Source organism: Hydra vulgaris, chromosome 10 (assembly GCF_038396675.1).
Source record: "Hydra vulgaris chromosome 10, alternate assembly HydraT2T_AEP".
Classification (NCBI taxonomy): Eukaryota; Metazoa; Cnidaria; class Hydrozoa; order Anthoathecata; family Hydridae; genus Hydra; species Hydra vulgaris.
The window spans coordinates 22,206,777-22,222,813 of record NC_088929.1 but is presented as its reverse complement, the minus strand read 5'-3'; the positions used below and the strand labels follow the sequence as shown (position 1 = coordinate 22,222,813).

The following is a 16,037-nucleotide window of genomic DNA, read 5'->3' as shown; positions in this document are numbered from 1 at the left end:
ATATTGCGTGAAAAAACGGACCGTATCAAGACTAGGGTCCAAATATCGTTCTACGGGGAAGTTGGCAGCAGATAACAAAGGTGGAAGACCACGTTCCACCACTTCTAGAGAGGATTATATGATCGTCAGATCCGTCAAGAAGGATACCTGAATATCATCAGTCGAGATACAAAATGCAGTTAGAGCTGCCTGTATCGGACCGAACAATCAGACAACGTGCTGTTGAAGCCGGATTGTTTTCTTGACGCCCTGCAAAGAAACCGCTAATTTCACTAAAAAACCAGAAGAAAAGACTCCTGTTTGCTACATCTCATATTGTCTGGAATGTGCAGAAATGGCGAATTGTCCTGTTCAGTGATGAATTGAAGTTCAACATCATTGGGAGCGATGGCATTTGCCGTGTACGTCAACCGGCCGGAAAACCCCTCGATTTACGTAACTGCCATAAGACCTTCAAGCATGGTGGAGCAATGTAGTGGTCTGGGGGTGTTTTTCTCCTAACGGTCTAGGTCCAATACATCGAAACGATGGAATAATGGACCGTTTCATGTATAAAAATATCCTGAAAGATGTTATGTTACCTCATGTTGAATGGAATATGCCAATAAAATGGGTTTTTCAGTAAGACAACGATCCGAAACACACTGCAAAAGTAGTCAAGCAGTGGTTTCAAGACAATCACCTATCGGTGATGGATTGGCCGCCTCAATCTCCGGATCTCAACCCTATCGAGAACCTGTGGGAGATCGTCAACCGCAGAATTAATTGTTAAGGTGTTCGTAATAAGGATCAACTGTTTGAACAAATCCAAAAGGCCTGGGCAGCGACTCCACAAAGTTTCATAGATCACCTGATCGAATCTATGCCTCGAAGATGCAAGGTTGTGATCGACAACAAAGGATTCACCATCAAATATTGATAGCGAAATACAGCTTGGTCAACGTTTTGTTGAGTTGCACTTGTTTTGTCCAGAAGGAAATCAACTTTTTTTAATACTTTTGATTAATTTATTAATTTTCGTGTACAAATAATGAACTTTGTGATGAATAAAACTTGAAGAACTTTGTTTCTAAACAGTTGCATAGTTATTTCTCTAAATTGAAAAAATGCAGCAATTTTATATAAAGAAACTAAAGTAGCATTATTTGGTTGCACTCGTTTTGTCCGATACTGTATATATATATATATATATATATATATATATATATATATATATATATATATATATATATATATATATATATATATATATATATATATATATATATATATATATATATATATATATATATATATATGTTGGCTATATCTTCAATCACTAAAATAGTTTAATTTCCTTCAAATTTTTTTTTTTTGAAACGTTGGAAGCATATTATGATATATTGCTAAGCAATAATTAATTTAGATAATTTGTAAAAAGATATTTGATGCCATTGGTTTAATAAAATAATCGAACGACTTGTCTTAGAGTAAAATAAAATGCGGAATACAGCACTCTTCAGCAATACTATAACTAACGAATAAATGACAGAAATGAAGTTGCGCGCCTTGTGAAAACTAATATGAAAGCTATATGCCATCTACCAATCAAGTTTAAAGATGATAGAGGAAACTCTGGAAAACCAAAATAAATAAAAATTAACGTTTAACTTTTTTAAAAACTAATAGTTCTTCAAATTTGAATTGTTGAAAAACCAATTTATTTTCGTTTCTCTTGCGAAAAACCAAATTATTTTTTGGATATGCCGTAAAACCTTTGGGTTTTCTGTGAAACCGATCAATTTTCTAGATAACCAATGAAGAACCAATTTTCGTAAGAGTGTGGCTTTCAAGAATGGCTTTAATAAAGCGGTTGGAAAGAAACAATTTGATAATCTCAAAAACTTTCCCAGATATACCATATTAAGTAAGCTTATGGAGAAGTCCAGCAAGTCAAACTTTTTCGAATGCTTTAGATATATCAAGTGTCCAAGCCTTTCCGCCTCCATATAATGCACGATAAAATCTTTCATTCGCAGCAGTTAAAAAGTCAGCCGTAGAGAGGATAGAAAAGTGTTTCGGAGAACAATTTTGTAAGACTATGAAAAGAACGTTGTCTGGACAAAAAGTCGTAAGAGAGTTTAACTAAGATATGACTTTAGCAACGGAAGCTGGAGTGATTCGAATGTCTAACCATCTGTTAACTTTTTTAATTGGAATAGAAGAATGAGAATGGCCATAAGATTCATAACTTGAATTTGAAGAAAAGTTCTTAGCAAATAGTTCTGCCTTATTCTTGGAAGAGGTAATAAGATCCATAAATGAGAGATGGGAATGTATATGACGCTGTTGAAGATTTTCCGAAAGTGTCTAGAGCATTCTGACTTCCGAGATAAGATACGGGATTTAGTGAAATGAGAATAATGAAGCTTAGCACCAGAGAGCACCTTTTTACATCAATATTTTGCAATAATAAATAGCCGTTTGTTAACAAGAGAGTTATTCATTTGAAAATGATGAAAAAAATGATTACGATTAGATATAGCAGCTGCTCAAGAAGGTGAAATCCATGGAGCAGAATGAGATTTGACTTGGAACCGACATTAAAGAATAAAAGCTTCCCATTTCTACCTAAAACCAGGAGGTTACGTAGTAGGCATATTTATCAGCCGAAAGAGAAAAGACATCAGCCCAAGGACCGTCGCGAAGAAAATTACAAAAATAATTTCAGTCAGCCTTAGGGTAGTAAAAAGTATTGATAGATGATAGGGTGAGTCCGAAAAAGAAGTACGAGATGAAAGATTTATAAAGATCATTGCATAGTCAGAACCACCTTAGGGAGAAAAAGAAGAAACTGAACACAAGCTTAGGTCAGAGAAAAGACGTAAACCAACGAGTGAAGGTAAATGGTAGGGTGAGTAAGAGATTGAGAAATGCAGAAGTAGTAGCTTTAGTGTCTGCAAGGTCGGTGGCGTTCAAGCCAAGCCATTTTGTGTGATGAGAAAAAGCTTGATCTATAAACAGTGACAACGTTTGATCTGCAGACTATATATAGTTGGCTAATGTTTATCCCTTTTTTTAGTTTTGCTTGTTCGATTTTTGGAAAACATTTTAATACTTATTCCGAAATCGGATTTTTCAGAACATGATTTTGCATTACAACTGAAGCTTCTGATAACTTTACATTTGAATGAGTTTTAGCTAATTTAAAATAACATAATCAATATTGGATAAAGTGTTTCCATTATGATAAATAGTTCATTATTTGTACACGAAAATTAATAAATTAATCAAAAGTATTAAAAAAAGTTGATTTCCTTCTGGACAAAACAAGTGCAACTCAACAAAATGTTGACCAAGCTGTATTTCGCTATCAATATTTGATGGTGAATCCTTTGTTGTCGATCACAACCTTGCATCTTCGAGGCATAGATTCGATCAGGTGATCTATGAAACTTTGTGGAGTCGCTGCCCAGGCCTTTTGGATTTGTTCAAACAGTTGATCCTTATTACGAACACCTTAACAATTAATTCTGCGGTTGACGATCTCCCACAGGTTCTCGATAGGGTTGAGATCCGGAGATTGAGGCGGCCAATCCATCACCGATAGGTGGTTGTCTTGAAACCACTGCTTGACTACTTTTGCAGTGTGTTTCGGATCGTTGTCTTACTGAAAAACCCATTTTATTGGCATATTCCATTCAACATGAGGTAACATAACATCTTTCAGGATATTTTTATACATGAAACGGTCCATTATTACATCGTTTCGATGTATTGGACCTAGACCGTTAGGAGAAAAACACCCCCAGACCATTACATTGCCTCCACCATGCTTCACGGTGTTATGGCAGTAATGTAAATCGAGGCGTTTTCCGGCCGGTCGACGTACACGGCAAATGCCATCGCTCCCAATGATGTTGAACTTCAATTCATCACTGAACAAGACAGTTCGCCATTTCTACAAATTCCAGACAATATGAGATGTAGCAAACAGGAGTCTTTTCTTCTGGTTTTTTAGTGAAATCAGCGGTTTCTTTGCAGGGCAACGAGAAAACAATCTGGCTTCAACAGCACGTCGTCTGATTGTTCGGTCCGATACAGGCAGCTCTAACTGCATTTTGTATCTCGACTGATGATATCCAGGGATCCTTCTTGACGGATCTGAAGATCATAGAATCCTCTCTACTTTTTTGTGACATTCCACTTACGTAATCGCCAATAATTTTCTTTCTTAGTTCCAATCCAAGACTGTCAGGAGCCATCTTTGCACTTGGATTCATAAAAATAATAAAAATAAATAATCATGCTTCTCAAGGCTTACCGTGTTACATTTACCTTGTGATGATACAATAATGCTCTGTGGAACACAACGTCTTGGTTGGATGTGGACTGTATTGATGTAATGAAACACTTGTTGTATTTCACTTCTTGTATTGTTCTTCGATAAAACACTTTGATAAAACTCACTTCGATAAACTGTCTTAATAATACTGACTGATTGACTTCCATATACTGACTGAATCACATGTCGATTTACATGTCTCTTATATAGTAAAATGAACCTGTGTGAACCTGTTCTGGAAGATTCTAGATGCTTCTTTTCGATGCTTCTGGAAGCTTCTGGATGCGTCTGGATGCTTCTGAATGTTTCTGGATATTTCTGGATGCTACTGGATGCTTCCAGATGCTTCTTCTGGAAACTTCTGGAAGCTTCTGCATGCTTCTGGAAACTTCTGGATACTTCCTTTAATTATTAAAAACTTCGTGACGCTGACACGGACCAGACTTAAGAAAATGAAACAAACCAAAAAGTTGCACTTGTTTTGTCCGCTGCAAAATGGCACTTGTCAACGAAACTCTGCCTGTGTGCTGTCACCTGTCAGCTGATTGCTTATGTCATGGCATGCCATGACTCCTAAACTGTTTGCTGTGGTAGTATAGTTCGTTTCGTTTTTAAGACATGTAAAATTAGGAACACTTTTTAGTATTGTTCGATGTTGGTTGCAAATGTTTTGTCCAATACTGTATGTATAATAATGTAATAATGAAACCTAGGCTAAAACAAGATACTATTTAGAAATGACTATTTCGTTTTACCCTACTTGTATTTTACATATATTTAAATATATGTAAAATATAAAGACAGTGTATGTAGTACTGGTCTAGTACTAGACTGGTAATACTGGTAATACTCTAGTAAGTAATACTGGTCTAGTACTAGACCAGTATTACTTAATTTTAGTATATTTATTTTCAGTACTAGCTATTCTTAACCCTTTTTTAAAAATGAAAAAGATATCTCTCTCCGTTATAGCTTTTAAAAGCAGCATAGCAAACCATCCATAGAACAACATTTCGTGAACATAAATTATTACTCAACTGCCGCGCTTATTTGTTTTTCTCCACTAAAAATGTGTTTAGTTTCTTCTAATAGTTTTTAAATTTAGAAGATTTTCAAAATTGCATTTCAAACTTCTTATATTGAGGTGGAGAATTACAGCTTGATTATTATTTTTTTCACGAGCATTCTTAAAAAGAAATCCTTCTAGTTGACTAGGAAAACGATACGAACGATCGGATAAAATACTGCGATAAAAATTATTTTCAGGGTCTAGGTTTTCTTTTGAAGAAAAGAGGTTTGTTTCAATTAAATAAAAAATAAGGGATTCAAAGCTATTAGTCATACCCATTATAATAAATGAAAAAAAACAACAGCAAAAACAAAAAAATTAAAATTTTTTTTTGCGGCAAGCAGACGTGTTTTATTCAGATTAAATAATTATTTTTTGTAACTTTTTTTTAATAAAAAAAACAAACAAACTATAAAATGGATAAAAAAAATATCGATGCTCGAAAGAAATCTAACGAAACGGGGAATACAAATGAAACATAAATATCGTCAGTTACTCGCGATATTTTTCATAAAATGTTTTCAAAATAGCAGAAAGATATCTTTTAAGCTTATCAGTGGTAACCTAAAAATAACTAACGATAAAATAAATGAGCTACTTAATGAAATACATAAATCAAAACAAATTTGCGACTTTTAAAAAAAGAAAACGAAAAGGTAAACACTAAACTTAAAGAAATTACCGAGAGAGTAAGAATCCTAGAAAAGACAAATAAAGATATTGAAGAAAGCCTTACAGTTACTCAAGGCATCCAAGAAAAAAAGGTATGCGAATTAAAAAAGAAGATTAAAAACAAAAACACTATTGGTGAAGAGGAAAAGAATAAATTACTATAGCTAGAAGATAGACTCAGAAGGAATAATCTTCGCATCGACGGGCTTCCCGAAAACGACCAAGAAACCTGGAATGAAACTGAAAAAAAATTATTAATTTTATATGAAAACGAGTTAAATATTAAGAACGTTGATATCGAGAGGGCTCACAGAGTTGGAAAAAAAGAAGAAAATAAAACTAGAACAATTGTTGTTAAAATTCTACATTACAAAGACAAAATAAAAGTACTACATTCATCTAACCGACTTAAAGGATCAGGAATATACATCAACGAAGACTTCTCTTTTAAAACAATGGTCATAAGGAAAAAACTCTTAGAAAAAAAGATACATAGAAAAAATGGCAAATATTCTTCTATAAAATATGATAAACTTATAGTTAGAGAATTAAGGAAAAATAAAGCGAGTACCTAATTACTTTATCATTTATATTTAGAATTTTTTTTTTTTTCTTATTAATTTTTAATTTTTTTTTTTCAGAAAAATAATAGTTTAACAGTTTATAAAAAATACCCTACTTATGAATGAAGATACATAAGTAGGGTATTTTTTATAAGCTGATAGTTATCTTTTAAAACTAAACAAAAGTGTGGGGTATGATAATATTAGTAGTAATGTAATTAAAAAATTGTAAAATACTTAGCAATCCCTCTTTAACATATTTTTAATCTATCTTTAAAACTAGGTATTTATCCGAAGAAACTTAAAATTGCGAGGGTCATACCTATTTTCAAGTCAGGAGACATTTCTAATCCTGAAAATTACAGACTAATTTCAATTCTTCCTTGCTTCTCGAAAATCTTAGAGCGAATTATTTATAACCGAATTTTAACTTTTCTAAATATAAATAATATTCTATATAATAAACAGTTTGGATTTCAGCCAGGGTATTCAACTGACCATGCCTTTATTAATATTGTTCACGATATATTAAAAGCATTTGATAAATAAATTTGAGAAATTAAGTTTACCCTCGGAGTTTTTATAGATCTTAGTAAAGCCTTTGATACAGTAGACCATAGCATTCTTATAAAAAAACTTGAAAGTTATGGAATTAAAAGCTCATATTTAGAATGGCTCAAAAGTTATCTAAGCAATAGAAAACAATATATAGCACACGAAGAAGGAAAAACTGATTACTTGACTATAACCAGCGGTGTTCCTCAAGGCTCAATTCTGGTTCCACTTTTATTTCTTATTTATGTAAATGATTTCCATAAGTTTTCAAACATTTTAAATTCAGTTTTATTTGCAGATGACACGAATTTATTTTATTCTAATGGAGATGTCAACCTTTTATTTAAAATAGTAAACAAGGAATTTTCAAATCTAACGGAATGGTTTAAGGCAAACAAATTGTCTTTAAATTTAAATAAAACTAAGTATACTTTTTTCATAGAATTCACGATAAAGAAAATATTCCATTAAAACTTCCTGATTTTTATGTTGGCAACTCTAAAATAATTAGAGAGTCATCATTTAAGTTTTTAGGAGTGATACTTGACGAAAACTTGACATGGAGAGAACACATAAGAACGTTAGAAGATAAAATTTCAACAAATATTGACATTCTATACAAAGCTAAGCTGTTATTAAACCAAAACTGCTTAAAAATCTCATATTTCTCCCTCATACATTGTTATATAAACAAATAATTCAAACATTGCATGGTGCAGCTTTAATGTAAGTAAAGTTAAAAAATTGCTTAGTAGAAAAAAACACGCTGTGAAAATTATTTCAGATGCAGGTTGTTTCACACATTCTAAAAAACTCTTTAAAAATTATCACATACTTAATGTTTTTTAGTTAAACCTTTATCAAATTCTTATATTTATGTACAAACTTCATAATAAAGTAACTCCTATAATATTTAATACACTTTTCAATAAAATTAATCACGAGTACCCTACAAGATTTTCAAATTACAATTATGAGCAACCTAAAATGCACTATTTGGTTACTAAATTTTCTATTGCCATCAGATGTCCTAAATTATGGAACACTTAATATAACCAGCTAATATAACCAGCTTAAAATAACCAGCTGAAAAATTGTTCTTCACTTTCTCTATTCAAACAAAAACTCCTTCTAACGATGTTAATTCTTTTTAAGGTTCTTTTTTTTCTTTTTTTTTTTTTTTTTTAATTTTTAATTTTTTTTTCTTTTTTAACAACTATCTTGTTAACTGGTCTTTAATTTAATTTTTCCTTAAATTATCCTATTAACTTATTTTTAGTTTTTAGATTTTATTAATTATTTTTTATTTATTTATTTTTTATCTTTTTTTACGATTTTCTTATGATTATAGATTAGTAACTGATCTTAACATACTTTTAAAATTTGTATTTATTTTTTATATGGTATAAATTTTATTTTTACATTTTAATGATTGTACACGTTTGCTGATAAAAGCACTTTGGGGCGTAGTGATAAGGCAAATATTGTCTTCTCATAGCCCCGGTCATGTAGATTTTATTCATATAAGACGGCATTGTATTCTTTTTTTAATGACGAAATTAATAAATTAATTAAAAAAAAAGAAAAAAAGGGATTGCTTTAAAGGAGTGAAAAACTAGTTATTTGTGAAGATTGATTTTAGAATTATTATTAACATAAATAATTTTGTCATATTTTACCGTTACATTTTCACCATTTGAGCGCCTTTATTTAACTTCCGCAAGTATCTTTTTCCGAATAGCAACGGTCTCATGAGAAAAGTCTTCGTTAATAAAGGAATTCGTGCCTTTCAGTCGATGAGATTCTTTCAAGATTCTTATTTTGTCTTTATATTTTTGCAGGTTAAGTACTATTGTCTTCGGTCTTCCATCTTTCTTCAATCCAGTGCGATGGGCAGGTTCAATTTCCATGTTTTTCAAGTTTTTGCCAGAAGGATGTGTGAACTTATTCTATAATAAAACATAGAAAGAATTTAAAATAAAATAAAGAGGAAAAAAAATTTAAAAAAAAAAGAAAGAAAGGAAAATAAAGCACTAATAAATAAAGATAATATTAATAATTGCAATAATAGTATAATAAAAATAATAATAATGTGAATAAAAAAACATTACAAATAGTAACTATATCATAAAAACTTTACTAAAAATTATAACTAATAATAAAAACTATGTTAAAAATAATTATAGCAAATTTATAACTATGACAGAAATTATTAAAATAAACATAACAATTGCAAAAATTAGGACAATAACGATAAAACTATTACTACAATTGAATCACTATCACTATCATTATAAATAATATTAATATGATTTATAAAACAAAGATAAATTAATGATAATAGTAATATTAGTTGAGTTAAAAAAGACAGTATAAAATAAAAGTAATAATAGTTTTATAAATACAGTAAAATAAAAAAAACAATAATAATAAAAGATAAAATTAATATTCATTAAATATATACTCAAATAAAAATTTCTTAATTTTGTTTCGATTGAGGAGAAGAATGTTGGTAATAAAAGGGTATTTAGTTAAAATCTTTTTTTTTATAAATGGTATTATTTGGTTCAAGTGAGAAATACATTGATGTTTTATAGAGACTTGTCATATTTGATAGTGTTGAAAAAGGAAGTGTGCAAGTTAAAATTTTCAGTATTTCGTGTGTAATATTTCTTTGTGTCACTTGTTTTAATAAAAAAATTATTGAACAAATTCGGTAGTTTATTTTAAAGAAAATCAAACACAAAGAAACAATTATAAAGCTTTACAAGATCTTGAAATTTTAGAACTTTTAATTCAGAAAACCTATTCTCGATATTAGATCGTAAAGGAGAAAATGTCATAATTCTTAAGGAAGTGCAACTGTAAACTGTTTATACGATGTAATAGAAAACTATCTTTTTGACCCCAAATAGTGCAACAATACCTTAGATGTGAGGAGAACAAGGAATAGTAAATTGATATTAGAACATGTTGGGGAACAAAGTGTTGTATTAATGACAGCATACTATTGGCACGCGAGAGTTTTTTATATAATTGAATTAGTTAATAGTACCATGATGTTTTTGTCAAGAAATAGCCCGAGGTATTTTATATATTTAGATGGGAAACATCTTTTATCACTAATTCTAATTTTCAAATTATTACTATCAATCTTTTTTTTTGAGAGGGTGAAAAATAATTAATTCAGTTTTGTTGATATTTAGGGAAAGATGGTTACTATTTAACCAATGACACAAATGATGGAGATCTGAATTAACTTTTTTACAAAGCGCGAGTGATTTATTTATGCATAGAAGATTAGTGTCGTCAGCGAAATGATGAACAATTGAATTATTTATAGAGTGAGGCAGATCGTTCTTTTGCTTGTGGCGTCAATAAAGACGCCACAAGCAAAAGAACCACTATCAATCGCACCACGAATCATTTTAGTAATGCTAATAAGTGCATGGGAAGCAGAGTGTTTTAAACGATATCCAAACTTGCAGCCGTAGAGACACATAGATTTATCAAGAAAGTGGTAGAGACGAGAATGCATTAATTTTTTCATGAATTTTGCTGATATTTGATAATTATGATATTAGTCTATAGTTATTGCAGTCAAGTTTTGAGTCCTTCTTATGGATTGGTTTAACAGATGCAGTTTTTAAAATATTAAGGAATATACCAGTAGCGAATGAGAGATTAAATAGTTTTGAAAGTACTGAAGAAATATCATTAGCAAGAAGTTTTAGAATAAAGGTTGGAACGCTGTTTGGACCAGAAGCCTTGCCATCATTTAGAGAAAGAATAACTGATGTTATTTTATTTTTTTCAGTAGGTTTAACGAAAAGAGAGTCAGGGTTTGATGTTTTTAAAAATTTATGAAAGTCAGTATGAGATGAATGAATATTTTTTTGCAGTTCTTCACGGATTAAAATAAAAAAAGAGGTGAAAATTTCCGAGATTTTAACTTGATCATTTATAATGGTGTTGTTTGAAGATATACAAGATGGATATGAGATATCATTCGAACTTATATTCAAAAGAGTTCTAATACCCTTCCATCTAGCTATTCGATTTGAAAAACTTTTTTTTTCAACAGGAAGTTTTTCAAATAGAATAGCCAGGTATGAAACAATAAATTCATTAATATCCATGTTAGGATGGCGATAAATACAGTCTACAACGGTATTAGACTTTTTATGGAAAATGATTTCAACAAATACAGACTCTAAGAATTTGGGTTTATACATAAGTAAATCATTTCTAGATTTATAAACTAGTTAATTAGAAATATAAAGTAGAGCACCTCCAAATGAAGTTTTTGTTGGAGTATGATCATAAACATATCCACTAAGATTAATTGGAGTTGTTGAGAGTATATCAGATTTCAGCTTAGTTTCTGTAATTCCGATTATACTAAATTCATAATTTAAAAATGTTTAACTAATGAAGCGATATTTAAATGAAATAGAGAAAAACAATTAATATTGATGTTTGAAGAGTTAAATTTTTTAGTATCAATGTATTTACAATTGATTGGATTCTCAACTAAGTTCGTATAATCATCGTCATTGTTATTTGGCTGATAAGTAAAGCAATTATTAAGTTGATTAAAAGTATCAGATTCTTGGGAGCAGGGAAAGAGAGAAAGATCATTTGGCAGATCATGGAGATGTAATATATTGCCAATTGAAGTTTGAAGACGTAGTTCATAATCCAATATAAAACTAAAATGAAAAATACTGTTGCAACATGTAATACAGAGCCAATAATTCATGGAAGAGTTTTTTAGTAAACTAAAGTCATTATTATTTAAAGAACTACATTTCTCGTGGATTTAAATTAGGCAGTGGTTGCATTGAAGTGAATGATGATTATCACGAATTATTTTATCACAAATTTTGCAGAGGCTAGACATGATAAGTAGAAATTTGTTTCGAAATAAAGATATTGATATTAATAAGATTATTACAACAGAAACAATATAACAATAGTAGTAACTATACGATATTATAACAATGATAAAGTTTATGATAAAACTATTAACAAAATAACACTAAAAACAGATAATAATAACAACGATAATAACAATAACAATCACAAAAATAGCAATAATATATAGTCGGAGACTTAAGTATGAACAGTTTTCTCTATAATGACGACCGTAAAATTAAGAATTTTTATGATGCAATTTTTGAAACATGGTCAGTTACTTTAATAAATCGACCCACAAGAGTAATATTAAACGCAGCTTAAACTCTTTTAGATAATATTATAACTCTTGATATTTTTAATAAGAATATACAAACAGGACTGTTGGAACAAAAGTTATATTGGGGGGGGGAGGGGGGAGTACTACCCCGAAATGGTTCTAAGGAGCTTTTTTTTTTAGTCATTTTTTTAGTCCATTTCTTCAAAATTATTTATTTTAAAAAATTAATGGGGGGGGAGGGCAAATGCTCCTGCTGCTGCCCCCTGCAACGGGCCTGACAAATAGGTATCATAAAAAGATTATTTTCCTCTATTCCTGAAACTTAATAAAACAAACCCAGAAAGAAACATTAATACCAAAAAAGTAATAAGAAAACGCATTTATAATGAGACTAACCTTGAATTATTTATAGACCAACTATCATTACTGCATTGGAAAAACATAAACTTTGATGATAGCGCAAATAATATTTATGAAACTTTTTTCAAAACATTTTTTTCTATTTATGAAGTTAATTTCCCAATCATAGAAAAAACAATAACAACTAAAAGTATCAATACACCCTGGATTACCAAAGGTTTTAAAAAATCATCCAGAATAAAACATGAGTTATATATAATTTTTTTAAAAACAAAAACAGCTTCAAGCGAAAAAATTTATAAGAACTACAAGAACCTATTTGAAAAAATTTGCAAAAACCTGAAGAAAATTTATTACTTCCAATTATTCAATACATTTAAAAACGACACAAAACGTATGTGGCAAATAATGAAAGAAATATTGGCAAAAAAAAATCATGCTCCAGTTTCTTGCCACAAATGGTCGATACCAAAATTTGACAAATATTTCACTTATATAGGACTAACACTGTCTGAAAAAATCCCCAAGACCAAATGTTTGTTCACTGATTATCTAGAATCCATTGATAATTGCATTTGTTGAGATAAGTTATCTTCCGAATTAATGTTTGATGAGCCTTCTAATCTGTTTAAAAAAATAATGCAATCAATTGGTTATGGATTGCTTTGAACAACTTAAAGTTGTTCTTTTCAAAATCTTCAGTGCTTCTATCCCAGTAAACACACAAACCTCCATTAAACGTCAAAACAACGTTTCAACAAAATGTTCATATTTGGTCGATTATCCGTTTAGAATGAAATCCAGATTAACGTTTAGAACAAACGCCCGTAGAACGTCTATATTCAAACGTATTTTAGACGTCTATTATAGGATTATTATACGTATGTAAAGCGTTTAGATTTTATTTAATTTACATTTAAATCTAGTCTAATTAACGTATATAAAGCGTTTAGATTTAGTCTAAGTAAACGTTTTTTAAACTTTTAGATTTTGTCTAATAGTTTCTTTGATTTAGTTAACGTAATTTCAATTAATTTAAGTTTTAAAGCTAATATAAATTAAAACTACTCTGTAACTTTTTAACTTTGTATAAGTAATAAGAGCTACATAGGTCTTGAAATTTATAAATAAGATGTAGTTATAAAAGGTTTATTTTTTATATTTTTTTATAACTATTATAATATGTTTATAAACTTTTTACTACACTACTTATACTATACTTTTATTTTATAAATATATAAAGTTATAAACTTATATAAAACGTTTTCATATAGTGAAAACTTAGAGAAAAAATATTTGTGCACTATACTTGTTTATGTTTCAATAATTAAAAAAAATTAAATGATCAAGCTTTTTGCAGTGGAAATTTTATAATAACAATTTCTATCAAATATTTTTTTAAATTTAATCTCAGCAAAAAATAAAAGTTTACATTAAAATTAAGTCAAAGATTACTAAAAAAATTAATAAACTCATAAACAAATATTTTGGATCACTATTTTCTCTGGTTTATGCATGATCAAAAATCTTCCTAGAATACCTTCTACCGCTTATTCAGCATGCACCTGCTTGTGCAACATCATCTTCTACACTCGTATCCTGATCGTCTGATTTCGTAACTTGATTTGTAACCGCAAAAAACTAGGGTAAAATAGTTAGGATTTTAAATGTACATTTATAAATCAAAATTGGAATTACACACAACAACTTTACAAATTGAGGATTTTCTGAATGGAAGTTTCCGAAATTAAAGTCGATTTAAGGTTTACAATATTAATAGATCAACGTTTAGTAAATGTATATACAAAAAAGTTTGAAATATACATTTCAAATCAAGCGTCGATTTTTAGTCATTAATAGGTCGCTAAACGTTTTATCCATTTTTCGACCAATTTTGGCTAAATAATGACCAATTCTGAACCAATCTGTGTTTACTGAGATCCATCAAGGAGTATTCCCAGAACAATTAAAAATTGCAAAAATTATTCTTATTTTTAAAGAAGGAGACAAATCTGAAATCAGTAATTATCGCCCAATCTCTGTTCTCTCCACATTTTTGAAAATTCTAGAAAAAGTTATGTTCGACAGAATATACAAATATTTTCATGATAATAATCTACTTTATATCAATCAATTTGGTTTCAAGAAAGTAACTCTGAACACGCAGTTATCCAATCGCATTTTGTACGTGAAATCTCAAAATCATTCAAAAAAACACAATATACACTTGGAATTTTTATTGATCTATTAAAAGCTTTTGATACGATCAATCCCCATATTTTGATTTATAAACTCAAATACTACAGAGTAAAAAATAAAAATTTAAAAATGGTTCAAAAGTTATCTATCTAACCGAAAACAGTTTGTACCATTTAACAATGATTATCAACCCATTTTTCTTAATATAAACTTTGGAGTCACACAATATTCAATTCTTGGATCTCTCCTTTTTTTAATTTATTTAAACGACTTAAAGTTTCAAAACTAACGAACATTATGTATGCAGATGAAACTTATTTCTTTCTAACTATGATATCGCTGAACTTTTTAAAACAGTGAACAAAGAACTTAGACATATATGGTTTACTCATGTATAAAGTTCTGATGTTGGTTTACTCTTGTATAAAATTCTGATGAGAAGATCCTCTTGATCTTTCTTCAGACACAGATTATTTACTTTGCAATTTTGCAACGGCTTATTAATTTTTTTTTATCTTATCCTAGTTAAATGGTTATTTAAGGTTCTTCTTTCAAATACCTTGTTTATATTTGTTATATTTTTTATCATTGTAAGTTTATACTATTATTTTTATTATTGGTTATATAAAGCTGTACAACGACTAACGAATGTAAACCAAAAAAAAAAAAAAAGAAATGCAGAAATTCATTTGGAAAACAAATGCTTGCATTGTTTTTTTATTTAAACATATAAAAGTTTGTGGGCGTTCAGATTGCAACAAAATCCATAAATGCAAGGCGGACGAGGAATTTAAAACGAGAAAAGTAAAACTTAAGCTTGTCTTCGCCTATCAAGCTCAGCTAAAAGTCGATACACAATAACAGTAACCTCCGCAGTAATCAACAGTAATCATCCAATAATCGCAATGATTCAGTGAAGTCTGATGCCTCATTAAACGCTAATTCATCACGTTGGTGCGTGCGCGCTCTTGTTCGTTTCTAGTCAACAAAGTAATTGTTGGTGCCCACTAACATCATAGTTTCTTTTTCAAATTTTTCAAAACTTTATATAACCTCCTGTTTGAAAATAGATAGCTAGCTATACAATTCATTCGCTAA

General features: G+C 29.7%; 1 protein-coding gene across 1 annotated transcript; it reads right to left on the bottom strand.

The window, feature by feature from the left end:
- Nucleotides 1-10,755: 10,755 nt before the first annotated feature.
- On the bottom strand, nt 10,756-11,322 carry LOC136086218 (uncharacterized). The gene has a single exon (XM_065808502.1). The coding sequence runs from the start codon at nt 11,320-11,322 to the stop codon at nt 10,756-10,758; it is 567 nt and encodes a 188-aa protein (XP_065664574.1).
- Between the last annotated feature and the right edge of the window lie 4,715 nt (nt 11,323-16,037).

Excerpts from the sequence above, each read along its gene's own strand:
- LOC136086218 (XM_065808502.1), bottom strand. The coding sequence starts at position 11,322 with ATGGATATTAATGAATTTATTGTTTCATACCTGGCTATTCTATTTGAA.